Source organism: Mastigoproctus giganteus, chromosome 9 (assembly GCF_048544385.1).
Source record: "Mastigoproctus giganteus isolate SK-2022 chromosome 9, ASM4854438v1, whole genome shotgun sequence".
NCBI lineage: Eukaryota > Metazoa > Arthropoda > Arachnida > Uropygi > Thelyphonidae > Mastigoproctus > Mastigoproctus giganteus.
The window spans coordinates 193,719,565-193,737,889 of NC_143583.1; the positions used below are offsets into that span (position 1 = coordinate 193,719,565).

Below are 18,325 nucleotides of genomic sequence, written 5' to 3' on the forward strand. Positions count from 1 at the left end.
GGGAATCGAGGTGAATAAAGAAACCACGTCAAATGATGCCATGACAGAGTTATCAGGGATTGAAATGTCCTTAATGGTGTTAATGAATTCACTGCTGTTTTTAACGGTGTGAGATGTATTACCTATAAGAGGCGAGAGGAGGCTCGCGATGTGTTTGGACAGTTCATACGTTGGGGCACTGCAGCAAGACACTATAGGTCTGAGAGGAATACCCGGTTTATGGATCTTTGGTAATCCGTAGAATTGCGGTAGTTGGCAGCCAGTAGCACGCAGAAGATGGTGAGTCGCGGTCGGGATCTTCTTATCTTTAAGCCATGCGTGGACAAGTTTATTAACATTTGCTTCCAGACGTTTCAAGACTTTAACGGGAGGATCAGGTAGAGGTTCATATACGTTAGGATCGAGTAATAGGGCCAAGGCTTTCTCTCGGTAGGCTGATCGGTCCAGCACAACAGTCCGGCGCCCTTTATCCGCAGGAAGTACAACGATGGAGTTGTCTTTTCTTATAGATGACAGGGCGGCACGTTGGCGGTGGTTGAGGTTTGAGCACGTTTTTCGAGTGTTGCGGAGGACTGCGGCAGTCTTGAATCGGATCTCGTTGGCAGTTTCTTCGGGAAGGTTGGTAATACTGGCTTCTATGCCCATAGCGAGCTGTGTGATGGGAGGTTTCGATGGTATAACGGCGAATTTCATACCGTTTGATAAAACACTCAGCTGCTCGTTGGACAGTTGTTTGTTACTTAGATTCAAGACGAAAGAAGTCGTGTCGTCTGAACGAGTGTTCGTCTTTAAGGAGTTAGTTTCTATGCTCAAGTTTATGAACTTGCGCTGTTGGCGTAAACGGTAGGTATCCGAGGTCTGACTAGCCCGATGGCAGATGGTATGTATAAGGTTTGTAAATACAATAGGCGAGACCTTACCTTGTATATGTTGTAACAGTCTGGACTTGTTGTAGTCAGCGTTCCTGATTTCATGGTGGAGATGGGATATCCATAAATTTAACGTGCGCAGGCTGAAGTTAAAGCAGGCACGATCCATATGAGAGTTGTGGAACGGGGCTTTGTATCGGAACCCTTTAGGTATAATTCGATTGCTTTTGCATCTGTGGGCGAAGCGTAAATGTTGCCTGTAGCGAGCTATTGAGAGGAAGCATTTTTGCAACTGTGCACAATCGTTGTAGGTATTATGGCCATAAAGTGATCGAATAGTGACAAATGGGCCTGGAGTACTGGGGTCCATAGTTTAACAGATATTTATTTAAAGTATACCCAGTAAAATAAAATAAAATAAAATATTTCCAGAAGCTTTCGGAACTCGTGTCCCTTTCTCAACTGACAGAATTTTTTAAATACATTACAAGCAAACTGTGGCACGTTACTCATTCGTCATTGTTGTAGCACGGACGTGTGCTGCCTTGCGCCAGTGATCATCCATCAATAAAACGGTTGTCTCCAGGATTGGATGTATACGCATGCCTTTCTGGCGATTTAATGCCTTAGGGTTGTTCATTATGTTTAGTGACTCTAGCCATAGGCGGTGGCTAGAGTCACACAAGTCTTTCATAGAGCTTGCTGAAGACCGAAAGCAAAGCAATGGGCCAATAGGAGGTCAGAAGAGTTGGGTTCCTGTTAGGATTAATTTAGTATTGACAATTTTCCAGTCCTTGGGGGAGTACCCCTGTTTCAGAGTCGAAATAGGAGTCCTGGTGTTAAATCCACAACACGCTTTATGATTTCCGGTTCAAGCATATCCTTGCTTTTATCTGCGCAGCAGCGCGCTGAAGCTCTTCCTGAGTGTCAGTGGCGTAGTCATCGTTGTGCTTGGGACTGCGGGTAACCCTGTTCCTTGAAGATGTTTTCAATCGACTGCTCCCACGAAGCATCGTGGGAGCAGTTGATTGAACACCGCAGGGACTGCTGTAAGCAGTCCCTGCGGTGTTCTGGTAGTAAGGACTCCCCCCCCCCCCAGGGAGTTTGTTGGTAGTAACTTTATATACCACCCCCTAAGGGGGTCTGTGTTTCCCATGTTGGAGACGAGTTGCTCCCAGGAGTTTCTTTTGCTTCTTCTGATCGAGTCCGTATACAGGTTTCTGGCAGTCTTGTAACTTCACCTTCCGGCTCCTTGAAATTCTCTCCTGCGCATGATTAACTCCTTTTGCAGTGACTGCTGATCCCGATTCCACCAAGGCACTGCCCCTGAGGATGGAATTTTCTTCTTAATTGCTATCTTGCTGATGAGTTCCGTAATCTTTCGTTGAAGGAGGTCCAGATCCTCTTCCAGCACCAGGTTCTGCTGTGAGGAGCTTCTCAGCAAACAGATTCCAGTCTGCCTTGTTTATTGCATATTGGTTGTCCACGTGGCTTGGGATCGGAGTTCTGGTTAGTGTCTAGAGATTTTCAGCGTGATGACATGGTGATCGGAGGTGTGGGCGGCCGTTGGAAGTTGTTGTTGTTTGGTTTTTAGGAGCATTAGCAACTAAGGCCATATTGCTCCGAGAATATGCGGTGGTCATTCCCTGACCTTTCCACATCCTCTGTATTTGGTGGTGGTGACGGGCTCGAACCAACTGCCCGGTCTAATCAAGAAACCTGTGCTACGCACTGCTGCTACGGAGGCGCCCAGGGCGACCGTGTTGGTGGATGCAAGTAAGATACCAATCGTTGCCTCCCACAGCGTATTGCAAAAGGTAGGGAGTTGGTGCGGCTGGCTAGGGGTTACCCCGCAAGGATGGGATTGATGTAAAAGTGTATTTAGTGTCTAACGGCACCAGGGGTTTCCCCCATCTCCGTGTGGGTGTACCAGAGATTTAAAAGTGTTTTGTTCATCTGGCCGTTTAGCCGCTGGACCCCGTGGAGGCAGACCAGGTACACCAGTATTTTTAGATAAGTGTTGGGATTGATGGATGAGATATATTGAGGGTCTAGCGGCTCCTGGGATTTCTCCCATCGCCGCGAATGTTCTATGTATCGGTCACAGTACCCTGTCAAATCCAGAGATTTAGAAGTGTGTGGATCATGAGTAGTGTTATATGTTGTGCCCATTGTTTATCCGGCTTATTGGCCGCCAGGCCCCTAATGGGACCTGACATTGCCCATACCTCGCCACGTGGAGGCTAGCCGGGTGTTACCATTGAGTCAATTGTACTCTGGCAAGTCCTGCCACTTACTTTCCTGGGATTTTAGTGGCGTGGACCTAAAATAAAATTGGAACGAGCGCGGTTGATTTTAGTTCACTTACAGTAAAGCGCTAATATGGGGTTTGACGCTGAAGACCTGTTTCTGAAGTGTCTAAAAGGTTGGGCGAAATTTTTTTGGTGTATTTTAAATTTGGACGTGTAGGGCTTATACACTGTGCAAGAGAAAGTGCTGGGAGGGGTGAAATAGGAAGAAGAGGGTCGATAGGGTAGGTGACCCCAATTATTCAGTGAGGCATGCCCATGCCCCACCAGAGGGAAGAAATGGTGTGGCAGGGAAGAGAGGAGACAGCAAGCCGTCACCTCCCTCCCCTGCCGGGTGTGGGAGTAAAAGGGTTGCACTGCACAAGAGAGTGCAGAGCCTTGAGCCAATATGGCTCCGTCAAGGCAGTAACTTGGAGTTTATCTTCGTCGGTCTTCTCTGTCATGGGTAGCCTTTAATATCCAGATTTGTCCTCCTCAGCTATGAACACTGGTCAGGTCCGTTGTTAGTCTGTTAGCAATGGCTGTCGTTCTCTTCATCATGGGAAGATCCGCATCTCCATGGGGTTATTATTGCGATCGCTGGTTTTAGATAATTAGTAGTGAGCAGGTTCCTGAGGGAGGTTCTCCTAATCCTCTCCACGCGTGTTCTGTGTCTCTTTTTATTTATTTTATCTTCTTCTGTAGATGGCTATCAGTGTTTTACGCCTACCGAATAGTTTTTGGGTATATTCCTTTAGCTCCCTATATTCCTCTAGATGTGATTCCAAGTTTTGGGGAGGTAGTGTATTGCAGTGATCAGTCTGCACCTGATGTCCTCATAATGGGTGCAATCGTACATAATGTGCTCCCAGCACTCAAGCTCCCCGCAGGCACAGCTTGGCTTTAAAGGCCCCGTGACCAGTCAGTAAATAGGTAGTGTATAAGCCGGGTTGAAACCAAGTTGGGGGACTGGGGTACATCCTGTCGATGTTCGGAAGGAATTTCCTGGTGATATTTCCCTCCCTTATTTGAGTTGGCCCAGCGCTCCTGCCAAACTTGCATCAGGTGTTTTTGCAGTCTTGTCTTTTCATTTTTTTGTGGTGCATTAATGTCCACAGTATAGCCATGGTATGTACAAGGTATTCCTTTCTCTATGTGGTAGTTCATTCCTCTGCACGTGATCACTAAAAGGGGGAGAGCCCCGGCCAAGACCTGCAGTGCGTGGGTACTGGTTGTTCTACAAGCACGTGTAACTGTGAGTAGGATGGTTCTTTGCGTCAGTTTACAACAGTTGCTGTTGTGGGAAGCCATATTGCTGAGGCGTAAGTGATGATCGGTAGAAAGGTTGTTTTATAAAACAGTGACAGGGTGAGTTGGTTTAACCCCCAGTCCCGCCTGGCGATCCTAGCCACCAATCCAGAGTATCTTTTAATTTTGGCTCTGATATAAGTTAGATGGTGTTTAAAGGTAAGATTACTATCCAGTATAACCCTGAATATTTGTGGCGGTCTACGTATATCAAGCTTGCCTTTTAGCAGGATGGAGGACGTCTTTCTTGTTGATATCGTCAGGCAGTGGGTTCTGGTCCAGTTTTGGAATATCAGCATTGCCTGATTGGCCCTGCTATCTGCAGCAAAGGCCTGGGAGTGCAAAGCCAAGAACCTGGGGACATTACGATTCCCCTCTACCATAATTTGCTTCCACGATGATGCGTCTCCCTGAGAGATATGACCTAATTATGGAGTATAAGTTGATCGGCACTTGTGCCTGCCTTAGTCTTGCCAGTGTGCTGGGCCATCAAATGGTGGCCCAGCACACTGGCAAGACTAAGGCAGATGACTAGTAGATATTTATTATTGCAGTTTCCTGCTGATTCCGATAGGCTACTCAAGGCTTCCACCGTAGACGAACCCTGCTTGAATCCGTATTGCGATGTCTCCGTGAGTTTCGCTGTCTGGTAATGCTGATTTATCCTTGTAGAGTAGTCTTTAGTTTGCTTGCAACCAGGATTGATGTATTAGGTATGTTCGGGGTCTGACGGCACCTGGGATTTCTCCCATCTCCGCGTATGTTCTCTGTATCGGACAAGCCAGAGATTTAAAAGTATGTGGGATATGTACTGTGTAGTGCCCATTGTTGTTCATCCAGCCTGTTAGCCGCCGGGTCTTACCAATATTTGTACTCTGGCTGGTCTTGCCACTTACTTTCCTGGGATTTCAGTGGCTAGGACCCAAAAAAAAAAAAAAAAAATCGAGGTTGATATCAGTGATACTTAACAAGTTAATAGTATGCGTCGTGGGGCTGTGCGGTGAAAGTGAGTTTTAAGAACCAAATAGGTTCGGGCAAGAATTTTGAAATGTAGGGCTAAACGCTGTGCAAGACAAAAGTTTGGGGGGGGGAGAAATTGGAAATAAGGGGCCGACAGAGTAGATGGCCCGTGCACCACCAGAGTGAGAAAGTTGGGAAGTCTGGGGAATTTGGAAATCTTCCTCATGTTCCGCGAACAATCCGGACAGAGTACATGGCGCATTATCCTGCTGAAAGATGGCACCGCCAGCAATGATGTTTAGGGTCAAACGGCACCAGGGGTTTCCCCATCTCCACATTATGTTTAGGTAGACGTCAGAGTGCCCAGCACATGGATGACTGAACCCAGGTTATCCCAGCAGAACATCACTTCCCCAGGTAAACGACGTACAGCTTCTTTCAATCACTCAAGGTCCAGGTTCGATGTATACTGTGTGTTGTGGCACATTACTCCCGTCACTAGCATTCGAATTACCGGCGAGTTGCGCCACAGTCGCCCTTCTGTTGCCACATACCATCTGGGAGAGCCTTTGTCGTCCAACACCTCTCTGGCGGTTCGTGAGGTTTCCCTCCTCGGACCACTTTCGGTAGGTACTAACTACGACTGACCGTGAGCATCCCACCAGCCGTGCCGTCTGGCCATTACAATTTGGCCTTTCCCATCTGAAAAACAAGAGTAACACTGATTGACGGAGCTCAGTATCAGTTGTTTTTTTATTGTGTCCAACCCGCTGGTCATAATGTTTTGGCTGATCGGTGTACTGTGTTCAAGTATGGAGACAGCACCTAAAGAAAGACATTGAACTTTTTGAAGAGTCCAAAGACGGGTAACTCGCCTGGTGAGATCGGCAAAAGGGCGTCCATAAGAGGAAAGACTTCGAATATGTGGGTTGCACGGCTTGGAAATTAGGCACTTTAGAGGAGACTTGATTGAGGCGTTTAAACCTCCGAGAGGGAAAAGTAAAATGAATGAGGACGAAATGTTCACGGTTATAAAAGATTCTAGAACTAGGGGCCGTAAATTCAAGTTACGGAGGAGGAAGATGTTTAGAGTGGATTGCAGGAAGGTTTATTTTAGCAAGCGAGTTATAAGTTACCTACTGGAGGAGGGAAACGCGTAGGTTGTCTATTTCCTTTTCTGGCTATTGCTAATACCAATTGATCACTCGCTCGATGTAACCTCTCTTCGATTGTACAGCATTTAATGCTTTCGATCAGTACCTCACCTCACTGTTCTCCTTGAAAATTCCTTTAACAGTAGCGTTAAATTCCACGCGGTACCAACATCAATGTTTTATTTACTAGATGTATCACAGAAATTAAGAAAATAATTTATTTTGTATTAGAGTTCACGCTGATCCTTCTTCTCATAGGCGGGTTGGAAAATAATTGCGTGACTCCATCCATGTCGTAACACCTTTAATCCAGATAAGATTATTAATTTTTTTAACATACTTACTCAGTTGAATGCTATGCCTCACTGGTCCAGAGGCTACTTCGACTGCTATACAAGGGTTGGTGGGTAACCCAACCACTGACTTCTTTCAATAAAACCTATAGCGCGGGTTGAACAGTTCTTCCCCCTTGTGTGTGTATGTTTCCTAAAAAGTGAAAGTGAACAAGGTTCTCTTGAATCCCAGTTTTTCACCTGTGCAGTATTTTCAGCCGTCCCTTATTATTCGAGATAAGTCCCGTTCATCTATCAACTCACTGTTTACCATCAGTTGTTCATTCCGATCAACTGCGTGAATGAAAAGGTGAGTTTGACATCTTCCAACCTCCCACAGAGGCGTCAACTGAACAAGATAAACTGTCGCCGCAATTCAGATGACAACATCAAACAACCCGTAAACTTCTTTGTGTAGGGTGCTGTTAGGATCCTCTTTGAAGAATATTCCCACGTCACAAAACAGACACCAGCTCCGCTCGAACTGGTTGGCCACGCTGGTTTTTCTAGTCTTCGACAATCTTTATCATCAGCAAGCCGGTTCCTTCTCTTCTTTTTAAGACTAGTTTAAGTAGATGGTGGTGCGAGGCCGACTTACTTTTGTTTCTTTCCTTGCAGGTTGCGCTGACGTCATCGATCAGCTGGCAGGAGGTCTCACGTGCCAGGAATTTCTTCAGCGCTATGGTTACCGCTACTGTAAACACAACTACATGAAACAGAACTGCTGTGCCTCCCACACACGGTTGTGTCACAAGGTTTGACCTCCGCTGCCTGTTACCGTAGTGTAGGAACCAGATATCTTTAACCGCTGGCGACGTCATGAAAGGTCACACGATCGTGCTCCTTTAAGGGGACTGCATTTACCGTCCCAGTGACATCGATCAGCTGACGAATTCCCCACCAACACGCCTTCAGAAAATGTGATCGAGAGTTTTTTTTAAATGTCGGTAGGTATGGAGTGTTGGATCGCAAAGCGATTCCAATCTTAAGCTTTATTAATTAATTAATATTTGTACTAGTTAAGTATGTAGTCACCAGGTTCCGCTTCATACCTGAAAAGAAACGTCCGAATTAGATATGGTGAGATTGCCCAACCCAAAAATTGGTGTTACGCACAGGAAAGATTCTTTTTTTCTTCCATCTTCATCTCGTGTAGAACCCATTTTCCCTCCCACCTGAGGTAAACCGAATTGGTTGATAAAAAAGCCAAAGGAAGAATTTTTTTTTCATACGGTTTCGAGATTTTGTACTTAATTTATGTTTTGTGTAGTGCCTTCCCTTCTTGCATTGTTCAAGGAGACGACAATCCTCATTATCATGTACTCATTGCCCAACTATTCAATAAATGTAAATAACATTTAGTTAAACTTGTCATTGGTCAGTTAGCGCCTAACATCAACTCCTACAGTTCCATGACAAACACCACAGCTTGTTGCATTTCATCACCAACAAGAGATCCTGATTGGACTCAACGGATTTCCGCATCACAAAATGGCAATCGTAATCCCATTATGATTGCCATTTTGCAGAAGAAGAAGCAAATTCTTGCCTCTTTAACCATATAGTTTAATCTGCTGGAAAGTTGAACTTCCTCCAAGGACTCGAAGTTTTAAGTTTCTTCCAATTCACTTTAACCCATGCAGTTACACGAGTTTATATATATAGAAGCATTTTCTGATTTATCTCGGTCAAACAAAATGGGAAGCAAGGTTTTTTTTTTAATAAAATGAAGGCTTTGGCTGAAGATGAGTGGTATCTGAAATTCCATAGCCATTAACCTTTTGTAAAGGCATTTTATTGAGATACACCGTAGGTTAAAACTCACCCCAGATATCAAGTAACAGAGAAATACGTCTCGGAAGAGACAGTAAACTGCAATGGAATTTGTGGGAGTTCCCCTCTGGCTGTGCACAAAGTCAAGTCACTGTTCCGAGTTAAACGACGCCTGATTCCTTCCAAATTCGCTCATGTTCGAGGACGCGGTATCGGACCTAAATTGTCTGCCGGCATTTCTACCAGTCCGACAAGTAATGACATCCAACATCGACCTCCGGAAATTCTCCGACAGGAATGCGTACAGTAAAGGGTTCAGGCCCGCATTCAGATATAGAACGAGTGTGGTGACGATGGTGAGGATGACAGACGAGACGCTGGTCCCGTCATAGTCCGAAGACCAATACTGCCACATCTTCCTGGCGTGAAACGGAAGATTACAAAGGGCAAAAGTGAAAACAACGGTCACCAGAAGACGAATTACTCGACGACGGGACCGGATGATGTTCTCTGTAGGTCGCAGGATTCCCATGGGTCGATCGACCGGCGGAGCTGATTCGAAGCAGAAGACTTGGTTTCTGTTGAATCCGTTTCGCTTCCGAGAGGCACTCTCGCGACTTTTGGAAAAATCGAGCTTTAAGCATGGACTGTCGACGTCGGAAGTGACGGAGGATTTCCTTACAGAACTGCCACCGTGATGAGATAGCCAGAGACGCCAACAAATGACGGAGTAAAGGGCAGAAATGACCACCATTGGGAGCACAAAGCAGGTCATGAGGTTCACGAGGTCGTAGATCCTGGAGTCGTACAGCGACCTTTTCAGAATGCAGATGGTCGTAAAACCGCTTGCCGATGGCACCTGGATGGTTCCGTACATGATCAGGCGAGGACTGCAATAAGCTGCACTCACCAACCACACAAAGACACTCAAAAGACGCAGTCGTCTCCAAGTCATTACCTGCTTACTCCACATCGGGTGAACGATGGCAACGTAGCGCTCCACTGAGATTACGGTTAAAATGGCGACGGACGAGGTGTAGCTGAGGCTGTGCACGAAATGGTACATCTTGCACAAGAAGTCTCCGAAGGCCCAGTGAGTGCTCAGATATATGGAGAGATTCTGGTAGACGCAGAACAAACCCACGCACAAGTCTGCCACAGCTAGATTCGTCAAGAAGAAATTGGTACTTGTGCGCATGCGTCGATGAACAATTACCACCGTCATCACCAAAAGATTACCTAGAGAGGAAAAAAAACAAAAAAATCAATACGTTTAACTGATCATGGTTACTAACTCCGAATTAAGTAATGCAAATTGAAATGTGAGCTACATTGACGGTTTTGATATCCACATCTTTATACATGATCAGAACTTATTTCAGTAAGATAACAGACATTTTTATTCATAAAATATAGCTGGTAATTTCTTCTACAAGTGTGCAATGAGCCGGTCAAAATGCAATCTTGACCGGCTCATTACATCCCTCCTCCTTACAATACTTTTGCCTTCTGCCCAGATGAAGTATGAAATATAAACCATGAGTAGTCAGCCATAATTAATTTCGCAAGAGGATAATCACTATTAGTAATGGAAATCCAATATAGCATTACACCTAGACTAAAACTTACCACCACCAATATGGGCTGTGGTCAATGAATCAAGAAGGAAATATGCTTACTACCAGTTGGCTATAAAGAATGGCGCACAGCACGGAATGCTGAATTTTGAGAGGGCAAATAATAACCCTCCACCTAGAGATCTCTGCATACACCAACCTCAGAATGGAGCTATGGACTCAAAAAGTACTCCAAAGATGCGCATTAATCCTAGGAAAGCCCAATGGTCTGAATAACTGACACCACAAGGGCCATGTTTCCAGCAAACATTTTATGGTTATGAAAATAGATGCTTAGAAAGGATGGAAACAGGCCACCAGAAAAATAAATCTAATGGAACATCTCTGTCCAAAAGGCTTGAACAGTTATAAACATATTAGCTTCTGTTTAACTATTTAAACGCGTGTTTAATAATAATTGGCCTGCGTGCCGTTCAGGCAGAAAAGTATGTAAATGCTATTTCATAACGCATACACTAATATTTAAGTTTTACATATCCTTCTTACATCTGAATAAACTCGCAAAAGAACTTCTTCACTATATCTACTTAGGCCAAACAATGGAAGATTTCACAACTTGTCGAGCAAATATTATTGAAAACAGTTCACCAACCACATTTAATCTATGATTCATTCTAAGGAACTCTCTAGATAAAGGGTACCATATTGTTGCCAATTAAAGTATATTTGGCAAGAGCCTTCGACAGTATTCAATCCGAGATTTTAGTGAATAAATTGATCGCTTATGGGTGGGATATAAGACAAGGCAACCAGTAAGCCTATGTGCAACTAATTTTTCAGAGTACCGATAAATTGTCTTTTAAACCAGTTCTCTTTGGTGAAAGCCATGATAATGAAAGAGCGAGAACCATTCCTCTTTTGCATCATAACGCCTTCAAAATTCAAATTAAATTTTTTCTTCCAGTGAGGAAATTAACAACAGTTGACGAAACTTGAAAATCTTTGGATTATTGGAAGTGCGTCCATTCATTTTCTTTGTCGTCTAACGATGGAAATGAATAATGAATCTTCTATAGACAAACTATTAATCGTTGGAAGATAGTCCATTCCTCGGGAAATCATTACATATTCCTCTCTCTCTCTCTCTCTCTCGATGCCGGCGTGTTTGGTACGCTTTCTAGATGTAGTGTCTCATTAAAGAAAATTTATAATTTCTCATGGTAACAGTTTCTCAATAAGTATAATTATTTTATTATTAATAGACGTTATTTTAATCAATGAGATTTAACAAGCGTTATATCCACATCGTATTTTAAATACGATTTAGATATAATTACGAAACAGAACCATTTGGTTCTCTTTTTTGTAATCATATTAGCATTCAAATGGATTTCAGTATTCAATCACAACAAAGCGCATAATTTAGAACATGAGCCTCAGAAGTCTTCTTCGACAATACAAAGAGTTTCATACAAACAAAGTTCTTGATGATAGCAGAATGCCAAGGCAAGTGTGATACACGCAATCTTATATCACAAGATCCTTGGCGTTATCTTCGAAGAACACCACAATCAGAAAGCCACGTGTATTGAAATATAAGCAATTATCTCCATATATTGCGCTGTCTGTACCCTGTTTTAAACTCAATGAAAAAATTCTGCCAAGAGTTAACTAAATGACTTTTTAATGTTACTGACAACTTGTGGTAGATGGATGTCTTGACAATCTCATTATACGATGTTCTTCTCACTGGGTTGTACTGATCATGACTGCCAACTGTTGTCAGTAGAGCTTTATTTTATAACCTGAAATGGGATAATTAATGGTTAACTTTTATTTAAACATTTTGGAAGCGTAATGTTATTAAACCAGGTTGGATTGAATAAAATAACTTGAAAGTTTGATTTGTAGTAGGTGTCAGTCATGATCAATAAAAACCAACAGCGTGATTGTCAACCATCGAAATAACAAATAAAAGTTGGGAAAGTTTTCCTAGCGTTAAAGATGTCGCTTAGTTAATTCTTGCCAGAATTCCTCGATGGAATGGTAAATAAACAGATAGCAAAACGTTTTACTTGGATATCCTTTTATATTCTCAAAATCAATAATGCCGAATAACTTAAAAATCAAAACGCTTAGCTCTACAGCAAAGACGTGACCTTCGGCCCTTTTCTAAGATACTTCTGCTCTACAGAGCTCGCTTCACCAGATTTCAGAAAACAAATAGAACGGTTTCGATATCCTTCCGAAGGTGACTGCTAGCAAAAGTTTTCTTTGGACGATTTATTCAAAAACCTCTGTCAATCACACCAGTCCTCGGAGCCCCATTTTGTTAACGTATAAAACACCGAAGCAATGACTTTATTTTGCTGAGGAGAAATATAAAAATGGTATTTGAATATCGAATGTGGAACCCATTCTTTAATGAATACTACCTCTGAAAAATATCAAGACACGCAAGTTTAAACCAAACTTTGATTTTTTTCAATACAGAGATGAATTGAAGCAGTATTCCTTAAACCGATGGTCTAGACAAGGGCAGAATCTACAACGCAGGATTCGGAGCTGGTACTTGATCTTCTCGGTTAATTTATCATAGCGCATCTCTGAATCAAGTCTAGCACATGTAAAAAGAGTGAGGAAGGAAACTTCAAAATGAATCCCTTTTCAAGATCATCCAATACAAAATTTTTAGCCTAAGTACCATTTTCCTGAAGCCATCCCATTTGTCTCAGATCTTAAATAAATTTGTAATTAAATGCACTGCCACATTGCACCAACCGTGAACACACAACGAAGGCGCATATTCAAACACATAAATAAATGCTACGTCTAAACCGCGCTGGAAGACTTAATCTTCCAGCACCAACTGGGTTTCCAATAAGCGAACGTCAACAGTTGACACAGTTTTCTGACAGCAGTGAGATGATTCAACGCAACATTCACGACTCCATTTATTCCGGTATTCAGCGAATTACAGAAGAGCGCAAATGAAACCTGTACTTGTTTGAAGAGAGATAAACTTGCAGAAAACATTCTTGCGACTGAGTCTTCAGCCAATTCTTCAATTCCTTTTTTTTTTCTTTGTTTCCCCTTAGCATCCAAGCACCTTGAATCTTTGGGGCTCCGTTCCTTCTTTGATTAAAGTTGCCACGTGGAAAGAAATTACATCTTGTCGCTCTCTACTATTTTTATCTTAATTAGAGACGCTGTCTACCGTTGGATCATTATTAACCATCTATGGTAAATGAGAAGTCATTAATCTCGTTTAACTGCATTTCGTCATAAGGCTAAAAAAAGAAAACCTATTGTTCGTTGTGCCATGTTGCAGACAACGCATAAACTTAGATTTTTATTATGAAATTCTAATGCATTTTGTTCGAAAGGAGGATAATAAATACCATTCAGAAGAGCGAGAGTACGGGTTAAAGAAACAGAGATAATAAAAGTGTGGAAAACATAGGATGGAATAACAGAGTCCCATATCGAATAACGACATTTTAAAGAAGAAAAACACGATACTCACTACCATAGAAAAGAGAGAGGTGTCTATTGGAGTTGTATTCGCAATATTGCCTGTAATCCTTCGGCGACTACATTTCCGATTTGAAGTGGCAGATTTATCTCGATTGAAAAGAGGAATTTCCATCTTAAAATATTGCGAAATTGTTGGGGATTAAATGTGTCAGTGTAAAGCGAAGCTTCTCCTTAATGTTGGGTTCTTTGGCGTTGATATTTGGAGGAAGATGAAATATGACAGGAGAAAAGAAAACACACGCAAACGGATGGTTTTGTAAGTCGTATGTCTACTGTTGCTTCTTCATTGAAGAAAGTAATTACTTTTCTGATCAGCCACCTGAGCTGTTTACAGTCTGAACCACAGAACAGTTAAACAAAGATATCACGAAAATATACTAAACAAAAACTGACCTTCACCACATATGTATGCAATTAAGATTGTCAAGAAACAATATTTAAAGCTATAAACAACTGTCTTATGTTTTTCTGTCCTCTTACAAAATATCTGATTTTAATGATCTTGATTCCTAGGGAAGCTACTAGATTTTTTTTTCGAATGTGTCCACTCGCTTCATGCCAATCCCTATTTTTCCTCTTCCGGACTATTGTTGCTTAGCTGGATGTCCCACCCCCGAATTTGATTCTCTTGATCAGGATCGTTCTGTAATAAATACATAGTAAACAACTCAAATGATGTTTCAATTCTACGAATCGTTAAAAAATAAACAATAATTTAAGTGACCATGTTCATAACTTTCTATCCGTTTCACAGTCCCTAACTTAGCCAAATTCATCCGTGCTTGGACTAAAGCTAAGTTTATGATATCTTCCGATTCAATACAGCCATTTGACAGTGTAAACCCAAGTCTAATAACTCAAATAAATACATTCTAAATCCTTGACTACCTCGCGCACATCCTATCTTAATCACGAGTACCTGAATTTGCTCTATTCTCAATAAACTGGAGTTCTTCTCCTTCCGAATTCTCTCTCAGCGTCATTTTTCTTAAAGATAAGCTCATTGTGAACTCTCTTTCACGCCAAAGTTCTTTACCCATGACTGGAAAATCCAAAAAGCCATCGCCTCCTCGATGGCCCTCGTGGGTAGCACATTTGGTAGGATCGCCGTCCTCCCCACACCGAGTGGAAATAACGAGAGGAATTTTTATGGACCTTTTTCGCAATGCCGCCGAGTTAGTCGGTCTCTCAGACGAGGGTAGCATGGTTTTTCTTTCTCCCAGAAACTTGGGTTTTTTTGTTCAGCGAAACAGAAAATCGCCCTCGCAATTTACAGACAATATAAACGGAGTTTATATTGTCTATACGCAATTTACAGACAATATAAATGGAGCAACGTGGCCTTAGTCGCCGATGCTCCTAAAACCTTATTACAACAACAGCCTCCTTGATGGTCCTTGGCTGCGAGAACCACAGTCTCAGACTAAGAAAAACTCTAACTTTGATTATTACGTCGATGGTATTGCTATTTGGTTTTTAAGAGCATTAGCAACTAAGGCCATATTGCTCCGGGGATATGCCGTGGTCATTCCCTGACATTTCCTCATCCTCCGTATTTGGTGGTCAAGGGCTCGAACCCCGGTCTAATCAGAAGCGTGTGCTGCTGCTCCTGCCCATGGAGGCGCCACGTCGATGGTAAATCTTCTGAATCTCAACAAACATAATGCAGTACTATTCGTTTTCCTCTTCAACTCTTCCGCTTAGATTCGAGTTTCATCTCGAGAGTTGAATAGTTTTCGATCCCAGAAAATAATTTGTTATTGCGGGCAAAAACAGAGACAATACAAGTACATTTTCCTGCAGGCTATACAGTAGATTCATGGCTTTAGTTGCCTCAATGTAATTTCAAAACAACCAAACTATTATTCCTTAAACAACTATCGCTTTCTTGACTACCGTGTTGTAAGTTGGTTTCACCGTCAACTGTTTAAATAAACAAAGAAAAAAATCGACGCAAATTTGTTGAATAATTGCGCTGTCTGCCATCCACTCGGTCTACAATTAGATTTTCAACAGAATGCTATTGAAGCATGCGCCTTGGCTTACTGCTTCCTGCGCTCCACAGAGCATATCACGGCGCTCTGTTTATATACAGTCCTTCATTATAAGATACTCTCCCCCCCTGTTTATTCTATCTTAGGGTTATTTGCCTACATCAATGAATCCTTCGGGCAAAATATCTTACAGTTATCTGCTCGAAGGATTCACTGAAACGATTCTGTACTGTATGTACCAAAGAAAGTGAGCATTCTCGGATTTCTTGGGATCTCATTTGGTAGCATATAAGGACAATCTCTTCCATATTAGTTACAAATGGAATCGCTGTTGCGAAAAGACCTGGAGTGATGTTGACAGCAGTTTCCATGGAAATTGCTTCGAGTGATGATACCATGTGAAATAAAACATACGGCCAATGGCATAATGGTGCTGGACATAAAACCTTGTTCGCGTTATTCCTTGTATATTATGAATAGGCACGGGTTGCCCTATTCAGAAATGGCTCGAGGACCGCAAACGATGTAGCCCTCCTAAAGGAATTGAATAGCTAGCATTTTAAACTTGCATAAGAAAGCAAGATTTGTGGTTGTAGTTCCTTTATGTAATACTAGCTTTCATAATTACACGCAATCTCAAAACAGAAATCCAGGTTGCATAAGAAAAGAATATAAGACCATGTTTTATGGAGATCATAGAAATTGAACAATATTTCAAGGAGAGGTGTCTGTTTATACTCCAAAACAATCATAGGACTGCTTGAAACTTTGTTTAGACAGCCAAACACTGCACTCCGGGAGAAACTTTTTTCTTTTTTTTTTTAGAGTAGATCAATGAGTTGGTTTTGGGCTATATTTGTACCCGAATGAGGAATCATTGAGCGTTCTCTGTGTACTTCCGGAAGATTGGAACCATCTTTTTTATGGTGTGTTGAGTATTTTGAACCGAGGGGAAAATTAATCGAAGCAGCTCCTAATCACCACTTCCTTGCTCATTGATGTGAACAACTGTTAGTAAAAAATAATATTTTTATGCACTTCGGACCTCTGCAGTCCAATTATTCAGAAGGAAGATCTTGTTGCAGTTGGAGGAGCATGAGCCAGATACTAAACGATGGTTAAAAAGGGCATAAGGTGCTACATCAGAACGGATTACTATGATTGAACACTCCAACTTCTAAAGAATCTCAAGATACATCCTCCATTGACTCACGAAACTAATTGCTTGAATGATACTGCGGGGGGGGGGGGAGGAGAAGATTTCTCATATGTGGCTCATCGTGTTAAATCTACAGGTAGGACTTCAGTGGATCACTGTGTCTTTATGCTTTTTTGATTGATCAAGCCATTTCTACTGCGGCAGCAGTGCAGCTCGGCCAATTATGACGTTTCTGTAGTAGGAGTTACTGATTCATGGTGCCTGTCTGTAATTTCACATCAATTTCTTCAGTGGTTGTATATGTAAATAGGTGGGGCCATTGCCAGGAAAGCTGGCTGGGATCTGCTAGTACAATAAATAAATAAAAGAATGTATACCTGAAACTCGAGTCTTTTCATCTCTAAAGACAGACATTGTACAAACACAATATACTAACGCTTCACGTCCTTAGTTGCCTCGTCGAAAAAAAAAACAAAAAAATAGCAGCACCCAATTAAAATTTTGGCACATTAATCTGTGCCAAAATTTTAATTGGGTGCTGCTATTCGTCTGCCCACTGTGTGCACTCAGAAACACCAGACTACTTCAGTTCACCACCAACTTGATTAGAGGTGACAATGAATCAATTTTATAAATGTAAATATTTGCTTACCATTGAAACCAGCATCATTAAGAAGATAATAAAATAACTCCCATTAATCTTCACATTTAGTTAGTTTGAAGTGCGGTTTCCTATTGGAAAATAAAGTTCAGTATAAGGCAATTTCAAACATTTCGACCCATAATCTTCTCAACCTCCAACCCAAGCACGGTACTAAGTACTATAGGTCCTCTCGTGTTTGGAGTTTTCATAAAAAAAAAAGAACCTTTTATTATTATTTTTTTTTTTGCCACGAACCACTTGTATTTCTTAAAAATTCCATCTGCCCAAACTAATGAACTCGTTTTTCTACTTCTCAGTGAAATAAAAACGAATTTCTTCACTAATTTCATCAAATAATAAAAATAAATTGGAAAATCATCAAGCCATACTGTATTGAAAATGGCTACGTCACCTTTCTTGAGTGCACAGCCTGGGAATTACTTGGTTAATGATTTACAGTGCACTATCTTCTCCTTATAGCAGTAGAGTACTGCAGGATAGCTACATATACAGGGGCAACACGTTTACATTGTTGGATGGGTAACAAAAATTGAAGTGAAGCATGCGTGTGGCTGAAATCCTTTATCTATTTGACTCAAAGGCAAAAACTTATTCCTTAGTTTTAATCAGCTTTCATCTATGATATATTTCATTCTTCTGGAAGAAGAAAGCTCCCAGTTTGTTTCCATAACGTAAATTAAATGGCTTTTCCTGATGCAGACACTTTGCAC

General features: G+C 41.9%; 1 protein-coding gene and 1 pseudogene across 2 annotated transcripts in view; one reads left to right on the top strand and one right to left on the bottom strand.

Moving 5' to 3' along the window:
- The window catches only part of LOC150080992 (A disintegrin and metalloproteinase with thrombospondin motifs like), a 95,158-nt gene extending 87,026 nt beyond the window's left edge, over nucleotides 1–8,132 (top strand). For both annotated transcript variants that reach the window (XM_090382149.1, XM_090382150.1), the window contains exon 15: nucleotides 7,530–8,132. In XM_090382149.1, the coding sequence (XP_090238275.1) occupies nucleotides 7,530–7,672 (143 nt within the window). In that variant the 3' untranslated portion in view covers nucleotides 7,673–8,132. The remainder of the gene's footprint in view (nucleotides 1–7,529) is intronic.
- Nucleotides 8,133–8,825: 693 nt separating this feature from the next.
- The window catches only part of LOC150080993 (trissin receptor pseudogene), a 33,336-nt pseudogene continuing 23,836 nt past the window's right edge, over nucleotides 8,826–18,325 (bottom strand).